Genomic DNA, 22,725 nt, shown 5'->3' with positions numbered 1-22,725 from the left:
TTTTATGGCTGAACATGAACACTCGCAATAAAATGTTTAGACATGGCATTCAGCAGTGGGCACTATTCATACATGCAGTGCACTTGTGTTAATTAAATCAAAATGCATTTCATTGCAGCATATTTAATACAATAGTGGCATCATCTGCCATGACAATTTCAACTAGAGAAAAACTTTTCACTCTACTGTCACCCCTAATCGACTTATAAATTATATAACCAAATTCACTTATAATGAACTTAAACATTTGCGATTGCTTGGATGGACGGAACAACATATTTTTTAACAATATTATTTGTAGTAGGCAATAATTCTTGCTTCTGCATTAAGCTTTTTATGACAGCACATATAAATACAGTCGAAATCTGCGATACTGAAATCCGCAACAACGAAATTCTCGCAAAAACATTTTCGTATCTTTTTCGTAAACATTTCGTAACATTTTCGACACCCCTGGTGTCGAGACTGACGCCTGTGCGTCACCCTGAGACTGCAAGCATTCAATGTTTCCATGCTTCCTCCTTGCGCGTCGGTGATATCTAAATGTAGCCGCGAGGTGCCCCTCTTGTGACTGGCGCTGTAGCGGCTTCGATGAGCAAAACTTTGTTTACATACAATGGAAATCAAGAGTTCATTTCTGTCTTGCCTGTCTCCTTTTCTAGAGCGTGTTTTCTGCCACGCTCTTCTGCGAGAGAACGCTCAGTTCGTAAAAAGAAGCAATGAAGATTGGCCACGAAACGGTACAGTGCAGAAAAAAAAAAAAAAAAAATGACCCGTTGCGTTAGCCACCAGGCCACCCTATGCGCCAGCGCTCGTGACTCGACCAAAAACGGCCGCAGCGGCATAGGCAAGCTCACACTTCTAAACACGCTTCACATAGTTTTGCCCGTCGAAGCCGCCACAGCGCATATCGCAAGAGGGGCACCTCGCTGCTACATTCGAATATCGCCGACGCGCAAGGAGGAAGCGCAGAAACATGCACGCTTGCAGTCTCGGAGGGACGCGCATGCATGCAGGAGTCTGTCTCGACACCAGGGGTGTACTGCTAGAAGGGGAGGAGGGGCTTTTTCGCGATGCGCTTGCGCATGCCGCAATATTTTGTGGGAGAGTGTACATACAAACAATGACTAACTGATCGCAGGCAGCAGCTTATCTGTAGCTTAAAGGAGGCATTGTATAAGCGCTTTCCAAGAATAGAGCAAGGCCGCTTGCAAGGCGGCCTATTTTACCTGCAGCTCAGAACTATTGTTTGGTGGCCCGTCTCGCCAATGAGAATTTGCCTTTGAGCAAAAGTCTCAGTCAATGCACCCTCCTCACATCCGACGTCTCAGCCTTGCACGGCACTCTCAGTACCAGTGCCGCCTCGTTCAGAAAGACTTCTCCGATGCATGAGACAGACAGCCGAGACCGTGAACTGTTTGATGCACCTCCCTGCAGGTGCGACTAGTGAATTTGCGGCAAGGAAAGACTTTTTCATTTTCTAATTTTCTTTTTTTTTTCTCTGCTACTTTCAAGTGCTGTTCACTTCCACCGAAAATATATAGCGTATCTAGCCACGTTCATGACCGCTTGCGTACGGGAGACTGAGACCACAATGTTAGAACCATTGAGAAATATTATGCCGTGCCACCTGCCGCGATATCAAAACCCGTATACCACGGAGGACTCAAGCATGTATTTAGGAATTTCAGATATACTAAATGGACTTAAACTGACTCTACCGACATGCCTTGCGCTGACTTTCGCAGAAAGGAATAAGCTTCGAATAATGAACACCTTTTTCAGGAAGCGTAGCAACAGAAAGTGGACCTGGAAAAGCCCTAATGGTGAAGTAAGAAATGAAATTGACTTCATACTTTCTGCTGATCCCAGCATAGTGCAGGATGTAGAAGTGTTAGATGGGGTAAAGTGAAGTGATCATAGGTTAGTGAGGGCTAGGATTCACCTCAATTTGAAAGAAAGAGCAAAATTGGTCCAGAAGAAACAGGTAAACCTAGAGGCAGCAAGAGTAAAAGCAGACAAATTCAGGCTGGTACTCGCAAACAAATATGCAGCCTTAGAACAGAGAGATGATTATGGCATGGAGCTAATGAATGAAACCATAACTAGGCTGGCTTCAGAGGCAGCAATTGAAGTGGGAGGCAAGGCACCAAGGCAACAAGTAGGCAAACTCTCCCAAGTAACTAAGGACCTAATAAAGAAACAAAGAATGAAAGTGTCCAAATCAAGAGATAAGATAGAATTCGCAGAACTGTCGAAACTGATCAACAAAGCGAAAATAAATGATATTCGAAATTATAACGTGAGAAACACTGAAGAAGCCATAGAAAATGGACGCAGCCTGAAACCAGTGAGAAGGAAACTTGGCATAGCACAAGTACTGCACTGAAAGATGAGCAGGGTAATAACAGCAATCTCGAAGATATAGTAGAAGAAGCGGAAGAATTCTATACTGACCTGTACAGTACCCAGAGGAGAAAGGATGCCTCTATATTAGAAACAGCAATGAACAGGATAAAGAAACTCCTCCAACTAGCAATGAGGTCAGAAGGGCCTTGCAAGACATGAAACGAGAAAGAGCGGCAGGAGAAGATGGAATGACACTCGATTTAATCAAAGATGGAGGCGACATTATGCTTGGAAAACTCGCGGCTCTTTACACGTAGTGTCTATCGCCTGCAAGGGTCCCAGAAAACTGGAAGAATGCAAACATTACACTAATCCACGAAAAGGGAGACGTTAAAGAACAGAAAAATTATAGGCCCATTAAGCTTACTCCCACCAGTATTGTATAAAATATTTACCAAAATAATCTCCAATAGAATAAGGGCAACACTGGACTTTAGTCAAGCAAGGGAACAGGCTGGCTTCAGGAAGAGATACTCTACAATGGATAACATCCATGTCATCAATCAGGTTATCGAGAAGCCCGCAGAGTACAATAAGCCTCTCTATATGGCTTTAATAGATAACAAAAAGGCATTTGATTCAGTAGAGATAGTACCAGCACTCAGAGGCATTACGTAATCAGGGAGTACACACCGCTTATGTAAATACCTTGGAAAATATCTACAGAGATTCCACAGCTACCTTAATACTACACAAGAAAAGTAGGAAGATACCTATAAAGGAAGGGGTCAGACAAGCAGACACAATCTCTCCAATGCTCTTCACTGCGTACTAGGAAGAAGTATTGAAGTTATTAAACTGGGAAGGCTTAGAAGTGAGGATCGACGGCGAATATCTCAGCAACCTTCGGTTTGCCATTGACATTGTTCTATTCAGCAACAGTTACAACAAATGATTGAGGACCTAAACAGAGAGAGTGTAAGAGTGGGGTTGAAGATTAATATGCAGAAGACAAAGATAATGATGAATAGCCATGCAAAGGAACAAGAGTTCAGGATCGCAAGTCAGCCTCTAGAGTCTGTGAAGGAGCATGTTTACCTAGGTCAATTAATCACAGAGAACCCTGATCATGAGAAGGAAATTTACAGAACAATAAAAATGGGTTGGATCACATAAAGCAGACATTGCCAGCTTCTGACTGAAAGCTTGCCATTATCATTGAAAAAGAAGGTGTAGAATCAGTGCATTTTACCAGGGCTGACATAAGGGCCAGAGACTACTGACAAAGAAACTTGAGAACAAGTTAAGGACCGTGCAAAGAGCAATGGAACGAAGATTGCTAGGCATAACGTTAAGAGACAGAAAGAGAGCGGTTTAGATTAGAGAGCAAATGGGTATAGACGATATTCTAATTGACATCAAGAGAAAAAATGGAGCTGGGCAGGTCATGTAATGCGCAGGTTAGATAACCGTTGGACCATTAGGGTTACAGAATGGGTACCAAGAGAAGGAAAACGCAATCAAGGACAAAAGACTAGGTGGAACGATGAAATTACGAAATTCGCGGGCCTTAGTTGGAATCTGTTGGCGCAAGACAAGGGTAATTGGAAATCGCAGGGGAGGCCTTCATCCTGCAGTGGACATAAAACAGGCTGATAATGATGAATCAAATTCCAGCTATGTTGGCGGCACGCGTGCAGCGTTGGGCCTTGCAGATTGTTGCTTATGACTACAAATGGGTTTATCACAAATCACGGGATATCGGCAACGCTGACTTACTTTCACGCCTGTCACTTCAGAACACAGGTCATGTGTACACAGATGAGGGGTATGACGCGTACAAAGGTTTTTCTATATGCTGGACGAACTCCCACTTTCGGCAGAAGACATTAGAGGGGAAACAAGCAAAGACAAGCTGTTATCAAAGGTGTTTTACACTCAGGTCGGTTGACCTTCAAAAGTATCTGATCACGCTATGGCACCATATCTTGTGCGACGAAGTCAGCTTTCTGTTGACAGAGAATGCGTGACGTGGGGAAATCGGGTGACAGTGCCAATTTTTCTTCGTGTAAAGGTGCTATCGCGGTTGCACGAAAGCCATCCGGGAATGGCACATATAAAAATGCTTTCTAGAGGCCATGTGTGGTGACCGCACCTTACGCAAGACGTTGAACAAACAGTGAAAGCATGTGTCACATGCCAGTTGACCTAAAATGCGGCACCCGAAGTTTCGGTAATGTCATGGGGAGTGTCTAGGTGCCTGTGGGAGAGTGCACACTTAGATTTTGCTCATCATGATCAGCATTGGTTTCTAGTGCTTAATATTTGCCGCGTACGGATTACCAGAGGAAGTGGTAACAGACAATGGCCTGTAGTTTACACCGGCACTTTTCGAGACATTCACGAGACGGAATGGCATTCGGCACACTAAATCGCCTCCTTATCACCCTGCATCGAATCGCAGCGCCGAGCTTCGCGTACAGACTTTAAAAAAATCTTTTTAAGGGGGGAGGCTACTTTGGAGACCAAACTGTTTTATTTTTTAAGATATCCAGATGAAACTTTCAGGGTATGTTCACACCACCAAACTATGAGGAACTGCAAAGTTTCATGAAGATGGGTTTATTAGTTCAAGAGTTATTGAGGTCTAACTAGGTGATTCATGTACATGCCTGAGGAAGAGCCTGAAGAAATGCCAGGACATTGTAAGAAGCTGAAATTCACTGTGATGATCCCTTGATAGATATCCCAGGGGACTAAAGAGCCCTTTTCTTTCATTTCTCCTCCAAAAAATTTTAAGACAACTTTGAATTTGATGTAGCCAGTAATGACCACATTCATCAAAAATTAATTGCTTATTATAAATTAACTGCACCAGCTTTCAAAAAAAGAAGCCTGTTACCCCCTGTAAAGTCATTCAGGAACAGAATAAAAAAAAAAGAAAACGGCATACAAATCTGAAGGGCGGTTCTTGAGATATCGCCTTCCCCAGCACCACTACTAGCAAAAAAATCCATTCCGAGAAAACAGGCCTTAAAGTTTAACACATGTGTTTTTTTTATTAGAAAGCTCCTGCGGGGCTTTTAATTAACTCTTGCGGCTCCAGGCACACTCAATGTGTCGGATTTTCGACTGGCGACAGCCGAAAGCACAGTTCCGCCGTTGAAAAGCGTCTACGCAGTCGGCACTCGCTGTGGAAGATCGATGCGCGTACAAGACGCAGATCGCGCTCCCACGCACCGAACATCTGCACTGTATTGGGCTTTGCCGGCATCGCGTGCGGCAAAGGACTAGCGAAAAAAAAAAAAAAAAAGAAACTGAGAAAGTAATCTAAAAACACAACATGCACCCCACACTTGTCGCCAACCTTCTTGAGGCGGTGAGAAACGTGGTGCCAATAGAGCACTATGACAGGATGCTTAGCGGGCGTGTTTTCAGCACCGGAAAAGCTGGGACGAATGTGTCGTCTAGTAAACAAATCCCAGAAGAAGCCAGCCTGCAAAATAAAGCCCACCAAAGCCCTCGTTGAATGTGACGTCGGTGTTATGTACAGTATTCCCCTCGCCTGTGGGAAATGCTATATTGGCCAAACCAGGCGCTGTCTGAATGAACGCCTGCTAGAGCGTCGCAGGAATGCTACTTCACGAAGTTGCACTGATCATTTAGCCGACCACATTCGCCGTTGCTTGCACAAGCCAGCATGCAAGGCGTTTTTCGAACGAACACGTGTGTTACGCAAATATAGCAATAAGAAAAACCGGAAAATTTTTGAAGCATTTTGTATCTCCAATGAAAACGATTACTGTGTGGGAAAAAAGAACATGATTATCTTAGGGCAAATGGGTGTGTCGAATCAGCTAGACAGGGTGGGAGATGAGCAAGATTGTACTGAGTGATGTAAAAAAGAGGGGAAGGAAAGAGAGGGGGAAAGGTTTTTTCACTTTTTGCTTTTATTCCTTGCTTCTTTTGGTTTGACACTCCTGATGACTGTTGCCTGGACCAAGGAAATATTTTTGGATAGTCCTGTGCACTAGCAGCCCCCCCTCCTCCCCCTGTGTACATAAAGCCCTGTTTTCCATGAATAAAATTCAGTTGAAGTCTGGCGTTCATGTTGTCTTTCTCTTCTCGTCCGTGTTTAATTGTGCGCTGGAACGATGTTTCATAATGCTAATCCCAACCAACTAGCCCAGCTGTCCACATTTAGCGATGTTCTGGCAAGTAGGCTACTGCGTACTTGAAGACACAACAGTAGCCATTTACTGTTAGCCATTTACGACTGTTAAAACGCGCTGCACTGATATGTGGACGATACCACATTTTTGTACGAATTACAAATTTCAGTCACTGGCTCACAATGTTCCCCTAACACTTAATAAGCACCAAAATACTGCTAGATATAGTAGAAGGCAGCTTCGAACATATCTTGTGCAATTGTAACTAAATAAAAGATCCAGCGTATTGTGAGTGACCTCTTGGTTTGATACTGTGTTTCTGGCCTATTGTGTATTGTTTATGTACAGAGTGTTCGATTGCTTATGTATCGTGCTGTAAAGTCATATTGTTTTGTTTTTGTGTTTTCATGCCTACTGATTGCGTACAGTGCACTTGAAATTGTTATTTGAGAATGAACTTCAACTTGGTGTCTTTTCGTTACCTGTTCTCAACTTTGTTTGTTTCTTCCAATACTTAATTTGCTGATCTTTGGCGTATCTTGTAAAACTGATTTCTTAAAATGAAATAGTGTTTGATTCCATTGCTTGCGATTATACCTGTTTTTTTTATGTGTCTTGTCCGCTATGCCTTGTAACGGCTTCCTGCGCCTTTTGTCTAGCTGCTCTAGCAGCTTTTAGCCAGGAAGCCGTCCAGATGCTTCTGGGAAATAAATTGAATTGAATTGAAAAAATTGAAAATTTAAAGATTGAAAGAGTAGTACTGCCGGACTATTATTAGCTGCATGAACGAGATACAGGCAAACTTCAACATAACCAAGTTGAATAGGACATGAAAATACCTTCATTATATCCAATATTCATAAGCATACATGCAAATATAGGTGAAAAAAATTCTTGATCAGGTCTATGCATAAAGAACGCAAGCAGAATGCCTTGACGAGCAAGCAAAAGGTCTACTTCCGATTTTGATGGTCCATCGGTAGCTTGCCATGTCACGTAGTGGCATGGGAACAAAGATAATTACATATGTGCACTATGCACCTCTGTAAATACACAACCGCGCAATCGGTGCTGTCATACAGGATCTGCACAGTGACTTCCAAACTGTAGCCCAACCAAGCTAAACTGCTGGACAAAATACATGCAAGCATCTTGGATGTGACGTTTCAATATTCTATACCCAATGACCACTTCCTGTTGCAGCCCAGCCAAAGCTACAGAGCAGCATGTAGTCAGACATTCTAAACATCTGTAGACTATGTAGCATGAATAAAGGGAAAATCAGACAGCCACCCGTTCGTAGCAATTGCTACAAAGGAAACCCATACGGGTTCCTCGAAAGAAAAGCCTCATAGTTGCAGAAAAAAGGCGGTGGTCCCGGGTTCGATTCCCGGACCAGGACGAATTTTTCTTCAGCTATGAGGCTTTTGTTTCAAGGAACGCGTATGGGTTTCCTTTGTAGCAATTGCTACGAATGGGTGGATGTCAGATTTTCCCTTTATTCATTACTTCTCTCCACCTTGTGGGTAGATGATGGCGTCGCCCGCGATGATGGCGTCGCCCGCGATGATGGCGTCGCCCGCGAGCTGCTGTGACTGTCTCATTTCGTGCAGCGCACGATTCTGCACGCTGTGCACGAGGACACCTGACTAGAGGTATAAGTAAACGCTACACAAATACTGAGACAGACACAAGTGGATCGCAGAGCATGATCACGCGCGCTGGAACACGGTAGAAAATGGCATAGTTTGGGTACCTGCGCACATGACTGCTCGGCCATGGGAACAAGCAGACAAATGCAGCTCTCTTGCTTCGGTGCGAAGCAAAACAAAAATGCACAGACATTCCGTTTGTGTAATTTATTATTTCTCTAAACTTCAATTCGTCAATTCAAGCAAAAGATCACACAAATAACAGATGTTCATTTGAATAATTCTCGAAAGTCTCGTGTCATTACGAGCGATGTCACACTACAGACACAACTACGTCACCATCGGGCTTGGAGCGCGGTCGCCATAAGGAAAAGAGAAAATGCCGTTCAGATTGAAATTTCAGACCTTTCCGCCGTTCATAGCGATGTGATTCTTCACAAACACGATTGTTAGCATACATTGTATGCTCTGCACTTGTCAGCTCAAATAGCCCGACCTGGTGAGGGGCCCTTTTAAACGAAAACTTCAATGATCCAGAAGCAAGTACCTGGTGGCCGGTGAAACTGGGGCGACTTGGGTGGGTGTGGCTCGAGGGGCCTGCGCAAATAGCCCTGGGTTGGCTCTGCAGTCAGGTAGCTGTAGGCGTACACACGACTGAGGTCACTCAGCAGGGGCTCTTTGTCCAGCAAGCTGCCAGGGCTTGACGACCGGCCATACTGCCAGTATCAAGAATGTTGTAAACAGATATAGACAAACATCATAACAATACAAAAGACGCAAAAAGCTTAAGTTTTCAATGACACTTGCTTTCTATAGCAGCAGTGGCTTGGTTCTTCAAAGAAATGTAGATTATTCTAAGCAGAGGACCTCTTAGCAAAGAAATGACTGTGCATAACATGAAAATAAATCTCTCTGGTTTACATGGTAGACAACGTCTATAGGTGCATGTGTGCATCACAATCCATGTACAGCAAAATGCACAACAATGAAATTATCAGTGACACAAATGACAAAACCCAAGTAAACAAGGATTCGTGAGCAGATGTGGGCAGAAAAGAGACTAATTGCCACTGCTGAAATGAGTTATGTATAAGGCATGTACTGCAGCGCAACTCCTCTTTTGCGCTTCCCTAAGAACACTAGACACTGTTAAGAACGGCCAGCTGCAGTGCAACTTTGCCAGCCAGTTACGCCAGCGGTGGCAACCTCACCTTGGAATGCCGCCGCCAACCTCTGGCCACGGCGTGGCCAAGTTGACTTTCTGTCGGTAACAATACGCGCATCCTCCACTCTCCGTCGCTTCAGCTAGGATGCGTTGTGACTGAAGGAGTTCGACGAAGCAGGCTTTGTGGGCAACACGACAACGCGGACCTGATCTCCTACGGGCGGGGGAGTTGCCACGGGAACGCCGACGGAGGCTCCTTCCCACGCACCGACCAAGACGCAAGACAACGCGCTACCCGGAACGGCTCCGAGTTCTACGAAATTCGTGTGGTGTCGGTTTCGGACCGTGAACACGTGTGTGTGTAAACCGTCCTGCGGAGAGGCGGCTAGTTTGCGATGACTAAACGAACGTTCGCGTCACCTTGTATCGCGGGAGGACCGAGTGTTTCAAAACTGCTGTTGTGCGGATGCTCGACACTTTTCTTAAGCAGTCATGTTGGACTGAGACTCTCTCTCAAGCAGTCATGTTAGACTGAGGTACTTTCTCAAATAGTCATGTTAGACTGATATAAATACTGTAAATAAACCCATACTCCTCCTTCTCGATGAGAAGCAGTCCTTCCCTTCATCAACGTCCTCAGCGTGGATAAGTTGGACGACAGCATGGGCCAGCTACCTTCGAATTCATGCCGGACTCCAATCTTGACAACGGATCACGAGCGATGGGATTGAGCCCCCCATCCTGACAACACCAACTAGCGTTGCCGCTGCGAAGCCAGAGCGTGGCTTCTGAAATGCATGGCACACCAGTGCGCGAGAATGCGTAAGGTCCAACCACTGGCATGCTTCGCCACGCACCATCAAACGAACACGTCGTTTCGTGTCGGTTGGAGGAAAAGGGCACACAACCACTGCAGACAAGCTCTGACGTGCGCCTAGGCTCATTCCTCGGCTGCAGCACACTGTTGCTGGACTATTTTGTCTGCAACCGTCCAAGTCCAGCCTAAAGCAGCTTACTGTAAAATGAGCTTGAAACAATAAGTTAATGATCTGTAAGCTCTCTTAGATATAACAAACATGTTTGATTAATAAATGTACGCCTACCGCAAGTTTCTTTCTACCTTTGAAGTAACAATAGTGCACAAAATATCGCCATCAGCACTTGCACTCGCATAGTCGTCTGTCTACAAGATCACTTTGCTAAAACCTGCACGACAATGCCATATCATATCAAAAGGTGTCGTACAAGTTCTTTTTTGGTAGCTTATTGCAAAGCCAACTATCTAAGAATCAGGCATGCCAAGTATCCTTGAAAAATCGTTATAGTGAAACCTCGTTAAACCGTAGTTGGCCGGTGCCCGGAAAAAGTACATACTAAACGGTAGTACTGCTTAACCGCAATAGTGAGAGATTGCCCACTTACCTGTCAAAAACGGAACTACGAGAGAGTGCGATGAAAGGGCAGAAAACATGCAGTATTTATTCACTTCGAGGGATGAAAGTATGCTATTTTCGTTTGATGCCGCGGCAGGCTAGCAGCGACGATGGCGGCCTCAAACTCACTCAAGCTATGAGCCAGCTTTTCCACCAGCCCCTCTTCTTGGCAAACATCCGCATGAGTAATTTTGTTATAGCGCAAGCTTGACACGGACAACAGAAGGCACATATGACACACACAGTGCTCTGCGTGTGTCAGATGTGCCTTCTGTTGTCTGTGTCAAGCTTGCGCTATAACAAAATTAGATATGCCTTACCAACAAGCCCCTATTGCTATCCTCCCCCGCATGATGCTGATGCAATGCACAGCATCTGCCACTGTCGGGCCTGAATCGCCCGTGCTGTCACTTTCTGCATTGCCCTCATCACTGTTGCTAGACGACACTTCCGCAATAACAGAGGCAATGATGGCGAAAAGTCGAACCTTGAAAAGCTGAACCTTGTAGCCGACATATTTTCACTGTCGCAGCAGTATTGCCGACCAACTTCTACACATTCCAAATGCCACACACTGACTTTTTCATGCCATATTCGACAGCAAGAACGATGTCCAATATTTCTTCTATGCTGAGCATCCGGTTTTTCTCCTAGCTTGTACGACACCACAACATGGGCCACAACGCTCAGACTCTGCCACGGTGCCGAAATCATGCTGATGCGGCTTCACCCTTCCAAGTGCATTCTGTGTTTGCACTTGGAGGCCGTTCCCATCTCTGAGGCTTGTTCTGCCAGGCTGATGTACCGCCGTGATTTCACGATGAAAATAGAAACACTACATGTTAACTGATACGTATGCATTAAGCTGGTACAGTTTATGCAGATATAAAACGCATTATGTTCGATGGCCACTGAGTCGGGGATCTGACTTTACTACTTTTAAAACCCAACTACTGTTTAAGAGGATATGCTTTAATGAAGTTCTATTGTATTAGAAATATTGTCACATTGTAGTGACGGTGAAGAAGGATGCAGAACCAAAACTGGGAGTTACAATTCAACTCTTTATTGGGTGAACTTGTGCCCAGCAACACAAGTACTAAGTATCACTCAATCGCAACAATATTAGTGAGCAAAGACGGTGATAGTCGAAAATCTGATCTGCAGGTCCAGTATGTTGGCTCATATATGAGTCATCGAAAGTTCCAGCGTATTTGCTAGTGCCCGTGTGCCCTCCAGAAACTACTACACAATTCATGTTGCGTATGCAATCAGATTATACAAGGTTTGTTGACAACAGACAACGGAGAGAGCCATCGATAACATTCGCAAAACTTCCCATACGTGCAGGTGCATTCTGCGCTGAGCGATAAAGATCAACATTTGTTAGCCAGTGGAACACAGTCACCGGATACAGATAAAGAAGTATGCATGTCAATATAATTATGCTTATTGGCATATGAAATAAATGTGAAAAAGTGGGTTTTGAAAGAATAAGCAATTTAAACACCTGCAGTGCTCACAAAAAACAACATCTAGAACAGTAAAAATTTATGTAATTCGTAGCTTGTCTCCGCCTGATTCTTGTTTCTGTCTAATCTTGCTCATGAAGCACCTCATTTATTTTTCTAGGTTGTTTTGAAGCATCAGCACCGCATCGGGAGCCCTTCACATTGAGCGGAATTGAGTGTATTGGCAGAAAAATGTTCACTGTGTAAAGGCCATGTTCTACTTTAACTGGTTTCAAATTGTCGTGAAGTTTACCTTTTTCGACATTAGTGAAATGACATATCGCCAGAGAACACAAACTTGAGAATAGGAGAGTTTTAATAGGTGTCTTTCAGTGCCCTTTGCCAAGTCGTACTATTGAGGCACTTATGTTGAATTCCAATGGCAGAGTCGGAGCAAGTTTTTCTGCTCATTTTGGAGCAAGTTTGTTACAATGACAGAGTGAGGGCGGAAGTAAGGTGTTCCAATGAGAGAGTGAGTGGATTCAGAGCGGGAATCACTCCGTGGAGCAGAAAAAGATGCTCCACCAAAATCGGCGGCGTGGAACGGAACCCTGCGTGACGTATTTCCTTTACCACGTTTGCCTGCTGGGAGGCGCCACTGGTCACGACTCGAGAGGAAGCAAAAGCTGCTGCCTGCTTGGCGAGATATCCATTCCGCACTTTTAAAAAACCTCCAGGTGAATGGCGCTGAAGAGACAAGTGACCGGTGCGGCGGTACTGGGAGCCAACAGCGGAAGGAAATGACAACACGCAAGGTATCCTGGGTAACTCGGCAATAGTTCTGCTTCCGCCTTGCTCCGGCGGCGCAGGTTGTGTTCCACTTGCAGATCTGGAGGCGTTGCTCTACGCCAGAGTCGAGTGCTCGCTCGCGGAGTCTGTCGGCTGCTCCGACTCCGCCATTGGAATTCAACATTAATCAAATGTATATATTTATGTGAACGAGCTGCTCCCATACAACCCAGGAGACCTGTGGACTGAGCTTGCAGAACTGCTACCCGCTGTTTCTTCCCTTGAAGACTATGTGGAGAGTGACAGGGCAGCACTAATGACGGCGGACCTTACAACCAAAAAGATTAACTGCATTCGTGACTGTAACAGAGCTGAGTCAGCCTGACGTCACTCGCTCCTACATAATCTGCGCACGACCTAACATGTCAGCGCACTGTACATATATGCCGTCATATCGGGAATAAACGTTGTTCACTGCCCGACGCGGGACCGTGCACATGGTGGCAGCGGTGCCCATTCACTATGTCCACCCCGTCTACGTTGCTCGCGCCCCCGAAATCATTGGATGCCTCGGAAGACGCATGGATTGCATGGAAAGTGAGTTCTTGCTATTTTCTACGGCCACCCATTTAAGTAAACAGCCTACAGAAGTGCAAGCAGCAACGTTACTTGTAACAATTGGAGAAGACGGCAGGAAAACTTATAGCAATTTCAAATTCGAGACTGACGAGTACAAGAACAACGTCTACGTTTTGCTTGAAAAAATTAAGGAATCCTACCAGCGATCAATAAATTTGACATTTCATGAGTTCCGCTTCGGATTAAGAGAACAAGAACAAGCAGAACCTTTTAACGACTGGCTGATAGACCTAAGGCTCCTAGCAAAGAACTGCAAGTATGGAGACTTGAAAGACCGCTTGCTTTGCAGCCACATTATCTTGGGAGTGCAGGACAAATGTTTACAGGAAAAGCTTATAGCCGAAAACCCATCATATGAGACGACAGTCGCAATATGCCGAGCCCATGAACAAGGCAAAGAGCAATTTAAGGAAATCGGCGAAGGCACCGAAACAGCAGGCAACACAGTAGTTCATGCAGTCGCGCCGCAAGAGCGACCTTGTAGCCGTTGCAGGTTTTTCACTCACCAAGGCATAACGTGCCTGTCTCTAGAGAAGGTGCACATGAAGTGTGGTAGGCGTAATCACTTTGCCCGAGCATGTAAAGCATCGGCGCCCGTCAGAACAAAGCTTGAAAAAAGAACTGTGTGAACTGCAAGGCGAGGATGGCGATGATTTCATTTTTGAAATTTCGACCGTCGGCGCGCTAGCCTCAGACCACTGGAGCACAACAGTTGACATTGAAGGATGCCCATTTGCATGCAAGCTGGAAACAGGAGCTAACTGCTCAGGATGTTGGCAAGCTGCTGAGAAAGCCTCAGCAAGATTGTTGTGTAACTTTAACAGCCACAAAACTGCGGCCAAAACAAAAATTTGACTAAAGTTGTTTGCAAACAACAAAGTACACGAAGATACTCTTTCCGTGGTTGACCAAAACGTGCCCGTGACTGTCAGTGGATTAGTAGCTGAACACCTTCGTTTTATTTGTCACATGCAAAATGTCCACATCGACCAGTTGTACCCAGCAGCACAATCATTTGCAGATGTTTTCAGTGGACTGGGACAACTAAAAGGTGTTGAGTACACAATGAAGCTAAAGCCTGAAGCTGTGGGAGTGGTTGTGCCGGCAAGGAGAGTTCCGGTGGCCCTTCCGAAAAAAAGTCGAGGAGGAGCTCCAGCGCATGGAAGAACAAACAAGGCATCACATACAAGGTAAATGAGCCAACAGAATGGTCCAGTCACATGGTCACTGTAGTTACGAAAGAAGAAGTATGTGTCTGCCTAGACCCCACAGCACTAAACAAAGCTTTGCTCCGGGAGAATAACCCCATGGTGACCCTCATAGATGTAGTGCCTAGCCTTGCCAGAGACAAGTTCTTTGCAAGTTCAGGCACAGCATCAGGATTCTGGCAAATAAAACTAGCTGACACAAGCTCGAAGCTCTGCATAATGAGCACACTGTACGGACGCTATCACTTCTTGCGCATGCCTTTCGGCAATGCTTCAGCCTTGGAAGTGTTTCAACCGTAAATTAATGGAAATTAATGTGGATGAAAAAAGAACTTGCCGCAGGTGGGAACCGAACCCACAACCTTCGCATTTCGCATGCGATGCTCTACCAATTGAGCTACCGTGGCGCTGACTAACATTCCCAGGGTTCTACTAGGGCACATAAATACCCAAGAAAAGTGAATGGGGAAGCAGCGCCACGGTAGCTCAATTGGTAGAGCATTGCACGCGAAATGCAAAGGTTGTGGGTTCGGTTCCCACCTGCGGCAAGTTCTTCTTTCATTCACTTTAATTTCCATTAATTTACGGTTTCTTTATTTCATTTATTAAGCACAAGTAAGTTCCCCTATGTTGTCCTTGGTGTCAGTGTTTGTTGGCTTCTAATTATAAGGTTTGCCAAATGTCGCAGTACTAATGGATGACATCCTCTTATAAGGCAAGGCTAAAGAAGAGCATGACTACCACTTGCACCTTCTTTTAACACGCTGTCGCGAATACAACCTGAAACTAAACCTGAAGAAATGTTCATTTTTCCAGCCCAAAGTATGCTACCTGGGACACGTGCTCACTGCAGAAAGCCTCCGAGTTGACCTGCAATGCGAGCAAGATATTCTTCAAATGCCAGCTACTAAGAATAGTTAGGAGCAGCAAGTCTTTCTGGGCACGATAAACTTTGTGCAACGTTTCATCCCTAACATGTCGGAGGTGACCGCCCCTCTTCAACCTTTGTTGTGCCAAGAAATCGCGTATGGACAGTAAAGCAGGAAGAAAGCTTCGAAAAGTTGCGCGAGGCACTGATAACAGCCCCGATTCTCTGTTATTTTGACCCTAAGAAAACAGTTACCTTATCAGTTGACGCAAGTCAGTTCGGGGTAGGATCTGTTCTGATACAGGGTGCGCACCACACTGTGCTTTCGTCACGGTCACTCACAGATGCACAGCAAAGATATGCTCAGATAGAAAAGGAAACTCTAGCGATAGTGCACGGCTGCACGAAATTTCACGACTATACAGTCGCTGACCGTTTATTCGGACCTCATGGGGACTGTGTAAATGTCCGAATAAACAGGTGTCCGAGAAAGCAGATTAAAAACAAAAAAAAGCCTTTATTTCCACGCACTATATACGTCTGAAGACACCCCGCTTTCCGCCTGCTTGCCTGGGCGCAAATGGCAAAGAATGCTCCGGTATCCAGTAGCCCGAGCTCCTGTACCCGATGCGTTGCGCCGCAGAATTGTCGGCTGCAGCTCTATCAACACCCCATGAAATAATTGCACGAATGTGCGGGCTAAAAAATTTACTTTGCAAAATGGTCGCTGAACTGCTCGCCTTGGCAGAACGTTTCATGAAGGGTGCGCTCGTGCCGTGCATTCATGCTGGGAGCACGCGTCGCTAAACATACAGTCAGGCTTTATAAGGCGTTGAGGCTCCTTGGGTCTCTCTTCCGTTCCGAACGCGCAGCGAAGACGAACAAAGACAGCAGCGAGAGGGCGTTCAACGAGCGCGCCCGGCGCTCGCATTTACGGCGAAGCATTCATTGAGAGCGACATTGCGTAAGTGCAGCCGGGAAAAGTCGCGAATGGGATTCACTGGATCGTATTCAGACTCGGTGCCTGCAGTTTCTGGAATTTATCGCCAAATGGAACTTCTTACTTACTTACTGTTATCTTTCGCTTTTTCCTCACGATCTGCGTGTCAGTTGCATCATGCGAAAGAAACTTTTCCAAGTTAAAGTTGATCAAGACGTCTCTGTGCTCCCCCATGAGTGATGAAATGCTGTCAAACTTGGCGATACTGACCATAGAAAAAGAACACGGAAGAAATATATAAACTTTACTACTGTAATTAATGAGTTTACAGAAGCGAAGTGTCGGAAAAAGAACTTCTGAAGGAAATGTGTCCTTACCGGTCATTGATTTAGTACAAAAGGCTCGGTGTCCCACCAGGGTTTGTGCATCGGCAATATGTATACCACGTTCTATTTATCAATTTTGAATCGTTGTATTCGTTCTTTATCAGTTTCGCGGTGTTCAATAAAATATATTTCTCCTAGTCCTGGCTAACCGTTTTTTTATCATTTTGTTGTTGTGTGACTTCATGTCACAAGTACAGTGTCTGTGTCAGCTACACGGAATTTTATAAAAAAAAGATTAATTTTGTAATAATATTTCCCGATATCTTATGACATTATGTGTCTTTGTAATTACTAGGAACTCGGTAGCGTGAAAAATATGGCAGATACGTTATAACCATATCCTGAATAATCCTTTAATTAGTACTTATAGATGAAGCACTTCAATTCGAGAATCGAGGACTCAAAATCATATTAACTCATGAAAAACTTTTTAAACAAAATCGTTTTGGGTGCTACAGCCTCCAGTACTTTGGCACTGCAGGCGGCGCCCAGTATGGCAGCAGCGACAGAAATATTAAGTAGTGGACCAGTGACGTTGATCCCTCAATCATCTCCATTGCGAGTGCAGACAAACAGTAGTTAGTGCAAGCTTTCGCTGGCACGGGCTTCATCACAGCCTTTTTTTTTTATGGTGACGCCAAGAATCGACGCGAAGCGTGCTCTATTCTGTTCCCAATCTTGTGGTGGTACCTCAGCTCGGAAAATAACGTTTGTCTGTATAGCAACAAATAAAAACAAGGCTTTATTGATCAGAATAAACAGAACTCGCAATTGTCATAGCATTGGTGCCCACACCGCAGGGAGGCAGGTGGAATTTTCTAATAGGGTGGGGAGATCAGCGTCACTGACACACAATTTTCGTTTTCGTTCAGGGCTTCCCACAGCCAAAATACTGTGCGCTATAGTACCTGCGACGATTTTTGCGAAGTTGTTGTAGGGCAAGATATGAATGTCGGACTTCAATTTTGCAAATGCAATATTGCTGCTAAAATTGGTAATTAAAACTTTAAAAAGATATTTTCTGTTACCTGTGATGTGAGCCATATTTTCCACGATGCCGCATTTGTATTGGCTGCCAAGCCTTACAGTCTGACAGAAGATGTGCACACACACTTATCACAAGTTATCAGTGCAGCACCCTGTGTTATTTGGCGCAGAAAAAACAGCATGTATACCTGCTGCATTCGCGATCTCTGGGAAAGAAAGTGAAGGAGAGGTGGACCAAGGGGATGTGCGCTGTATATAAGGTGGCTGTAGTGATGCAGAAACCCGGAAATTGTCGACATCCTCGCCTTCCTCGACTACACCCAGGAGGGGAAGGGGGGGGGGTGACAGAAGACCTATGGGCCCCAGGTGCAAGACCAGCTAGCTACGCCACTGACTGTCAGTGCCATTACACACTTGACGCTATGTTTCCGTATGTCACGTTGCATCACCGCAACCTCGACACAGCACACAAAGCGAACATCACCACGCCGTCACGCCGATACCAGTCGCACAAACGAAAAACGTGGCCTACTCGCAACGTTGCACACGAAGAAACAAACAAATCAGCTGCTGGATTGTCTTGACACGGCTTACTAAGCTGAGACCGGAACTGCTGTAGCCACGAACCAGGCAGAAACGATGATGATGAGCGAGGATTTTCAGTAGCGCCACTTCGTGGGGCAGCAAGGAGGCTCCGTTCAAAACAAAAAATGGTGTTCAGCAAGTCGAACCATGCACCGGTCAGAGTCAGAGCATGGTGCTTTCGATTGAGTTGGTTCAAAGAGTGTCCGAAAAATCAGACGAGAGGTTGCAAGGTGTCCGAACTTCTGGCAGTTGTTATACATTATGGTCTATGGGGAGAATGGCGGTGCTGCGAAGCAGACTGAATAATCGAGCATGTCGAAATCTTTGGAGTCCGAAAAATCAGTCAGCGACTGCATATCTGGACAGCATGCAGTAACATTTGAGAGAGATCATCAGCCATTGCAGGCCATATTTAATAGCCTCGTCGATCACCTTGCTCCGGAGTTGCCCTGAAACCAGAATGGTGCGCTTTGCACCGCGGTGGTGGCACACTGCGGAGGGTCAAGATTGAGGACAAAACTACACCGCGTTACAGTGGCTAGAATGGGGAAGTGTGGCGACCAGCACGCAGTGCCTACGAGATGCAGTGAAGCCGCCCACAAAGGAGCCGCGAAGGGGCGCGTGCTGACGTTTAAATTATTAGGCAGGAAGTCAACAACAATACAACAACATATCCTTGACGAAGATGAAAACAGACTGGAAGGAGAAGCGGCAATAAATTACATCCAAAAAGTAACAGCCGAATCTTTCCAAGGCAAGGACGAGGTTGTATTTGAAGAAAAAAAGAGCACGGAAGAGATCCAAGTGGAAAAGGAGCTGGTGCTGACAAATTTAGACTGGAAGAAAGCAGAAGAGAAAATTCCTAAGCGCACAGCCACAGGGCTAGACCAGGTTCCCGTTAGGCTGATAAATGAACTGGGACCAAAAAGCAAGGAAGCTCTGGTGAAAGCAGTGGAAAAAACTTTAAAAGATAGACGAATACCAGACAGTTGGCGACAAAGTAGAATGAATTTAAATTATAAAGGTAAGGGGGAGAAAGACAGAATTCACTCGTTTAGACCGTTGACCATTACATCGGTAATATACAGGCTAGCAATGCAGGCAATCAAATTAAAGCTTCAAGCATGGGCATAGAATAATGGCATTTTGTAGCTTCAGAACGGCTTTAGAATATGTAGGCGTTTGGATGATAAATTGTTTGTTCTTACTCAGTGTATTGAAATATCAAAAGCAGAAAGCAGACCGTTGTATGTGGCCTTTTTGGACATTACTGGAGCATACGACAACGTAGACCGCAACATTTTGTGGGATATTCTGGAAGGGGAAGGCTTAGGCAGGGTGTCTACTAAGTTGACATTTCCAAATTCCCTGAGTTTTCCAGGTTTTCCCCGAGTGCCTTCGCAAAATTCCCGTAGTGATGCAGAACTATGTTTTATGTCAAGACGGGCTGAAACCATTATTTCCCGATACTGTCACTCTCTAGTAAGCATATGAAAAAAATTTTAAAAAAGAACGACTTAATCCAATTTGAATACTGAGGAGTAGTGTTAATGTTATTCAAAAACAGAATAAAGGGAGGGGTTAGTAAAATGCACAGCGAATAAAATGTCTTTAAAAATATGCAAATTGAGTCGGATATTCTCAAATACGAATAAAAAGGAGATACATATAGAAGCAAATATTTTCAAATATGAGCTATTTCTATCAACTGATAGCAAGCTCAGTGGTATGAGGCCCGAAGTTTGTCACAACTGAGGCTCTCTCTCAACAGCTCGTAAGTCAACTTCAACTGTCCTGACATACTCTCAGCCCGTCCACAACACCTCATTGTTTTGTTTCACTGTTTTAAAGAGTTTATATTGGTTTAGATAAGGGACACCTGCATCTCGGCATCAGCCAACACTTTGTTTTTTGAGCTCAAGGTCCTTCAAAACGGCGGCAACACGCTTCCTTTCCCGTTCATTCCTCAATGTGTAGGTATTTTATGTTCTTGTGTTCCTTCCGCCAGTCGTTCGTCCTTCGGACCATTTGAAGCATCTTCCTGGTCAGTTGCACAGTTCACGTCTGATTTTTTGAACTTCTAGGAGCTGCGAAAACATCCGAAAAATCGGCCAGTTGGAAAAAATAAATGGTTGTCATTTACTGCCCTTAAAGGCTCAAACCGCCACAGGCACATACGAAAACGCTCTGAAGGCCTGTCGGTACACGTATTAGGCATATAGGTGCCCGTACTGTGACAGGAAATACCGGGTGCAAGCGTGCATAATTAAGGAATGCATACTGTGTCCCGTGGCAACAGCCCCTTCCCACGCCTGTTATGGTTCACTGCAATACTTTTGCGTATGCTTCACCAAGTAACATTTCTGTACGGAGGCGAAGGTGACTTTCGGGAACCGGCATTATGCAACGCACCGTGCTTTCCAAGCTTCTGAGCCAATCGCTAGGACCACAACGGCGGAATCCGTGCCATTGCAGTGGTGGTGGCTTCGATTAATGCCGTTTCACAGCTGCTGTCACGGCAAAACTTCCGGAACATCGTACGGTGAAGAGTTCTTGCGTCCGAAATTTCAGACGTTCTGATATATTGACTAAGGGGTACGTGGAGGTGCCGCATGGCCGTCCAAATTATCGGGAATCTGGAAAGTTGGTCGTTGACAGCACACTGTCAAGTCCTCCAGCCGACGACAGGGCGTCAAAGACGATTCATTAGGATTCCTGTCTGTTACTCACGCCAGCATTACCGCGACTTTCAACAATTTCAATAAAATTACAGCTAATTTTCCCTGATAGAGGCACAAATTCTCCGAGTTTTCCCTGAGTTTTTCCAGACTACTAAAAATTCCTGAGAATTCCCGGTTTTCCCGGTTGGTAGACACCCTGTTAGGTAATGATTGTCGACAGCTTTTGAGAGAGATTTACCTAGAAAATACTGTTTGCGTTGAATGGGAAGGGATGAGGAGCGCGGAGAAAGTTCATATCAACAAGGGACTGAGGCAGGGGTGCCCTTTATCCTCGCTGCTGTTTATGATGTACATGGTGAGGATGGAGAGGGCGCTAGAAGGAAGTAATATCGGGTTTAATCTCTGATACAAACAGGCGGGTACAGTAGTAGAGCAGCAACTCCCAGGTTTATTTTATGCGGACGACATTGTGTTGCTCGCTAACAAGCAAAGTAATTTGCAACGTCTGGCTAATATCTGTGGACAGGAAGGCAACAATTTAGGTTTGAAATTTAGCGTTAGAAAATCAGGTGTTATGGTATTCAATGAAAACAGTGAACAGACGGTGGAGATACAGGGCCAAGAAATACCTCGGGTAACAGAATATAAATACCTTGGTATATGGATAAACAAAGGCAATGGATATATGGAAACACAGGAAAAAACTATACCAGTCAAGGGGAAGAGAAATGCAGCCATAATGAAGGACAGAGCGCTATGGGGATACAATAGGTACGAGGTCCTCCGAGGTATGTGGAAAGGGGTAATGGTTCCAGGACTTACTTTTGGAAATGCGGTTGTTTGCTTTAAATCAGGGGTACAATCAGGACTCGACGGGAACCAAAGGTTAGTGGGTCGCCTCGCATTGGGCGCTCACGGGAAGACTACAAATGAAGCTGTGCAGGGGGATATGGGCTGGCCTAGTTTTGAAGTGAGGGAAGCTCGCAGTAAAATTGAGTATGAAGAACGGCTTAGCAATATGAAAGAAAGTAAATGGGCTGGGGGAGTGTTCAGGTATCTGTACAGGCAAAACATTGATTCACAGTGGAGGAAAAGAACTAGGAAGCTTACCAGCAAGTATGCGGCCTGTGGGGTGGGCAACACAGCAACAAAGAAGGTCAAGCGGAAAGTCGGAGAGGCTGAATTAATCTCATGGGTGGCGGCAATGGAAAAGGAACCTGCCATGAGCAACTACTTAAGAGGAAAAAACGAAATCAGGAAAGAAACCATTTATGATAACTCAAAGGGAAGCTCATTACTTTTCGAAGCGAGATCGGGATGCCTTAAAACACGCACCTATAAAGCGAGAAGCATGTGCTTGCTGCGGTAAAGCTAGGGAAACGATGGAGCATGTTTTATTCGAATGTGAAGACGTCTGCCC

At 45.1% G+C, this 22,725-nt stretch overlaps 1 protein-coding gene across 6 annotated transcripts in view; it reads right to left on the bottom strand.

Moving 5' to 3' along the window:
* The window catches only part of Unc-115a (actin binding LIM protein Uncoordinated 115a), a 593,933-nt gene that overhangs the window by 235,783 nt on the left and 335,425 nt on the right, over nt 1–22,725 (bottom strand). For all 6 annotated transcript variants that reach the window (XM_075676601.1, XM_075676603.1, XM_075676600.1 and 3 more), the window contains one exon: nt 8,721–8,889. In XM_075676601.1, coding sequence (XP_075532716.1) covers nt 8,721–8,889 — 169 coding nt within the window. The remainder of the gene's footprint in view (nt 1–8,720; nt 8,890–22,725) is intronic.

The sequence above is a fragment of the Dermacentor variabilis genome, unplaced genomic scaffold (genome assembly GCF_050947875.1).
Source record: "Dermacentor variabilis isolate Ectoservices unplaced genomic scaffold, ASM5094787v1 scaffold_12, whole genome shotgun sequence".
NCBI lineage: Eukaryota > Metazoa > Arthropoda > Arachnida > Ixodida > Ixodidae > Dermacentor > Dermacentor variabilis.
Note: the sequence above shows the minus strand (reverse complement) of the source record. Positions and strands in the feature narration are given on the sequence as shown.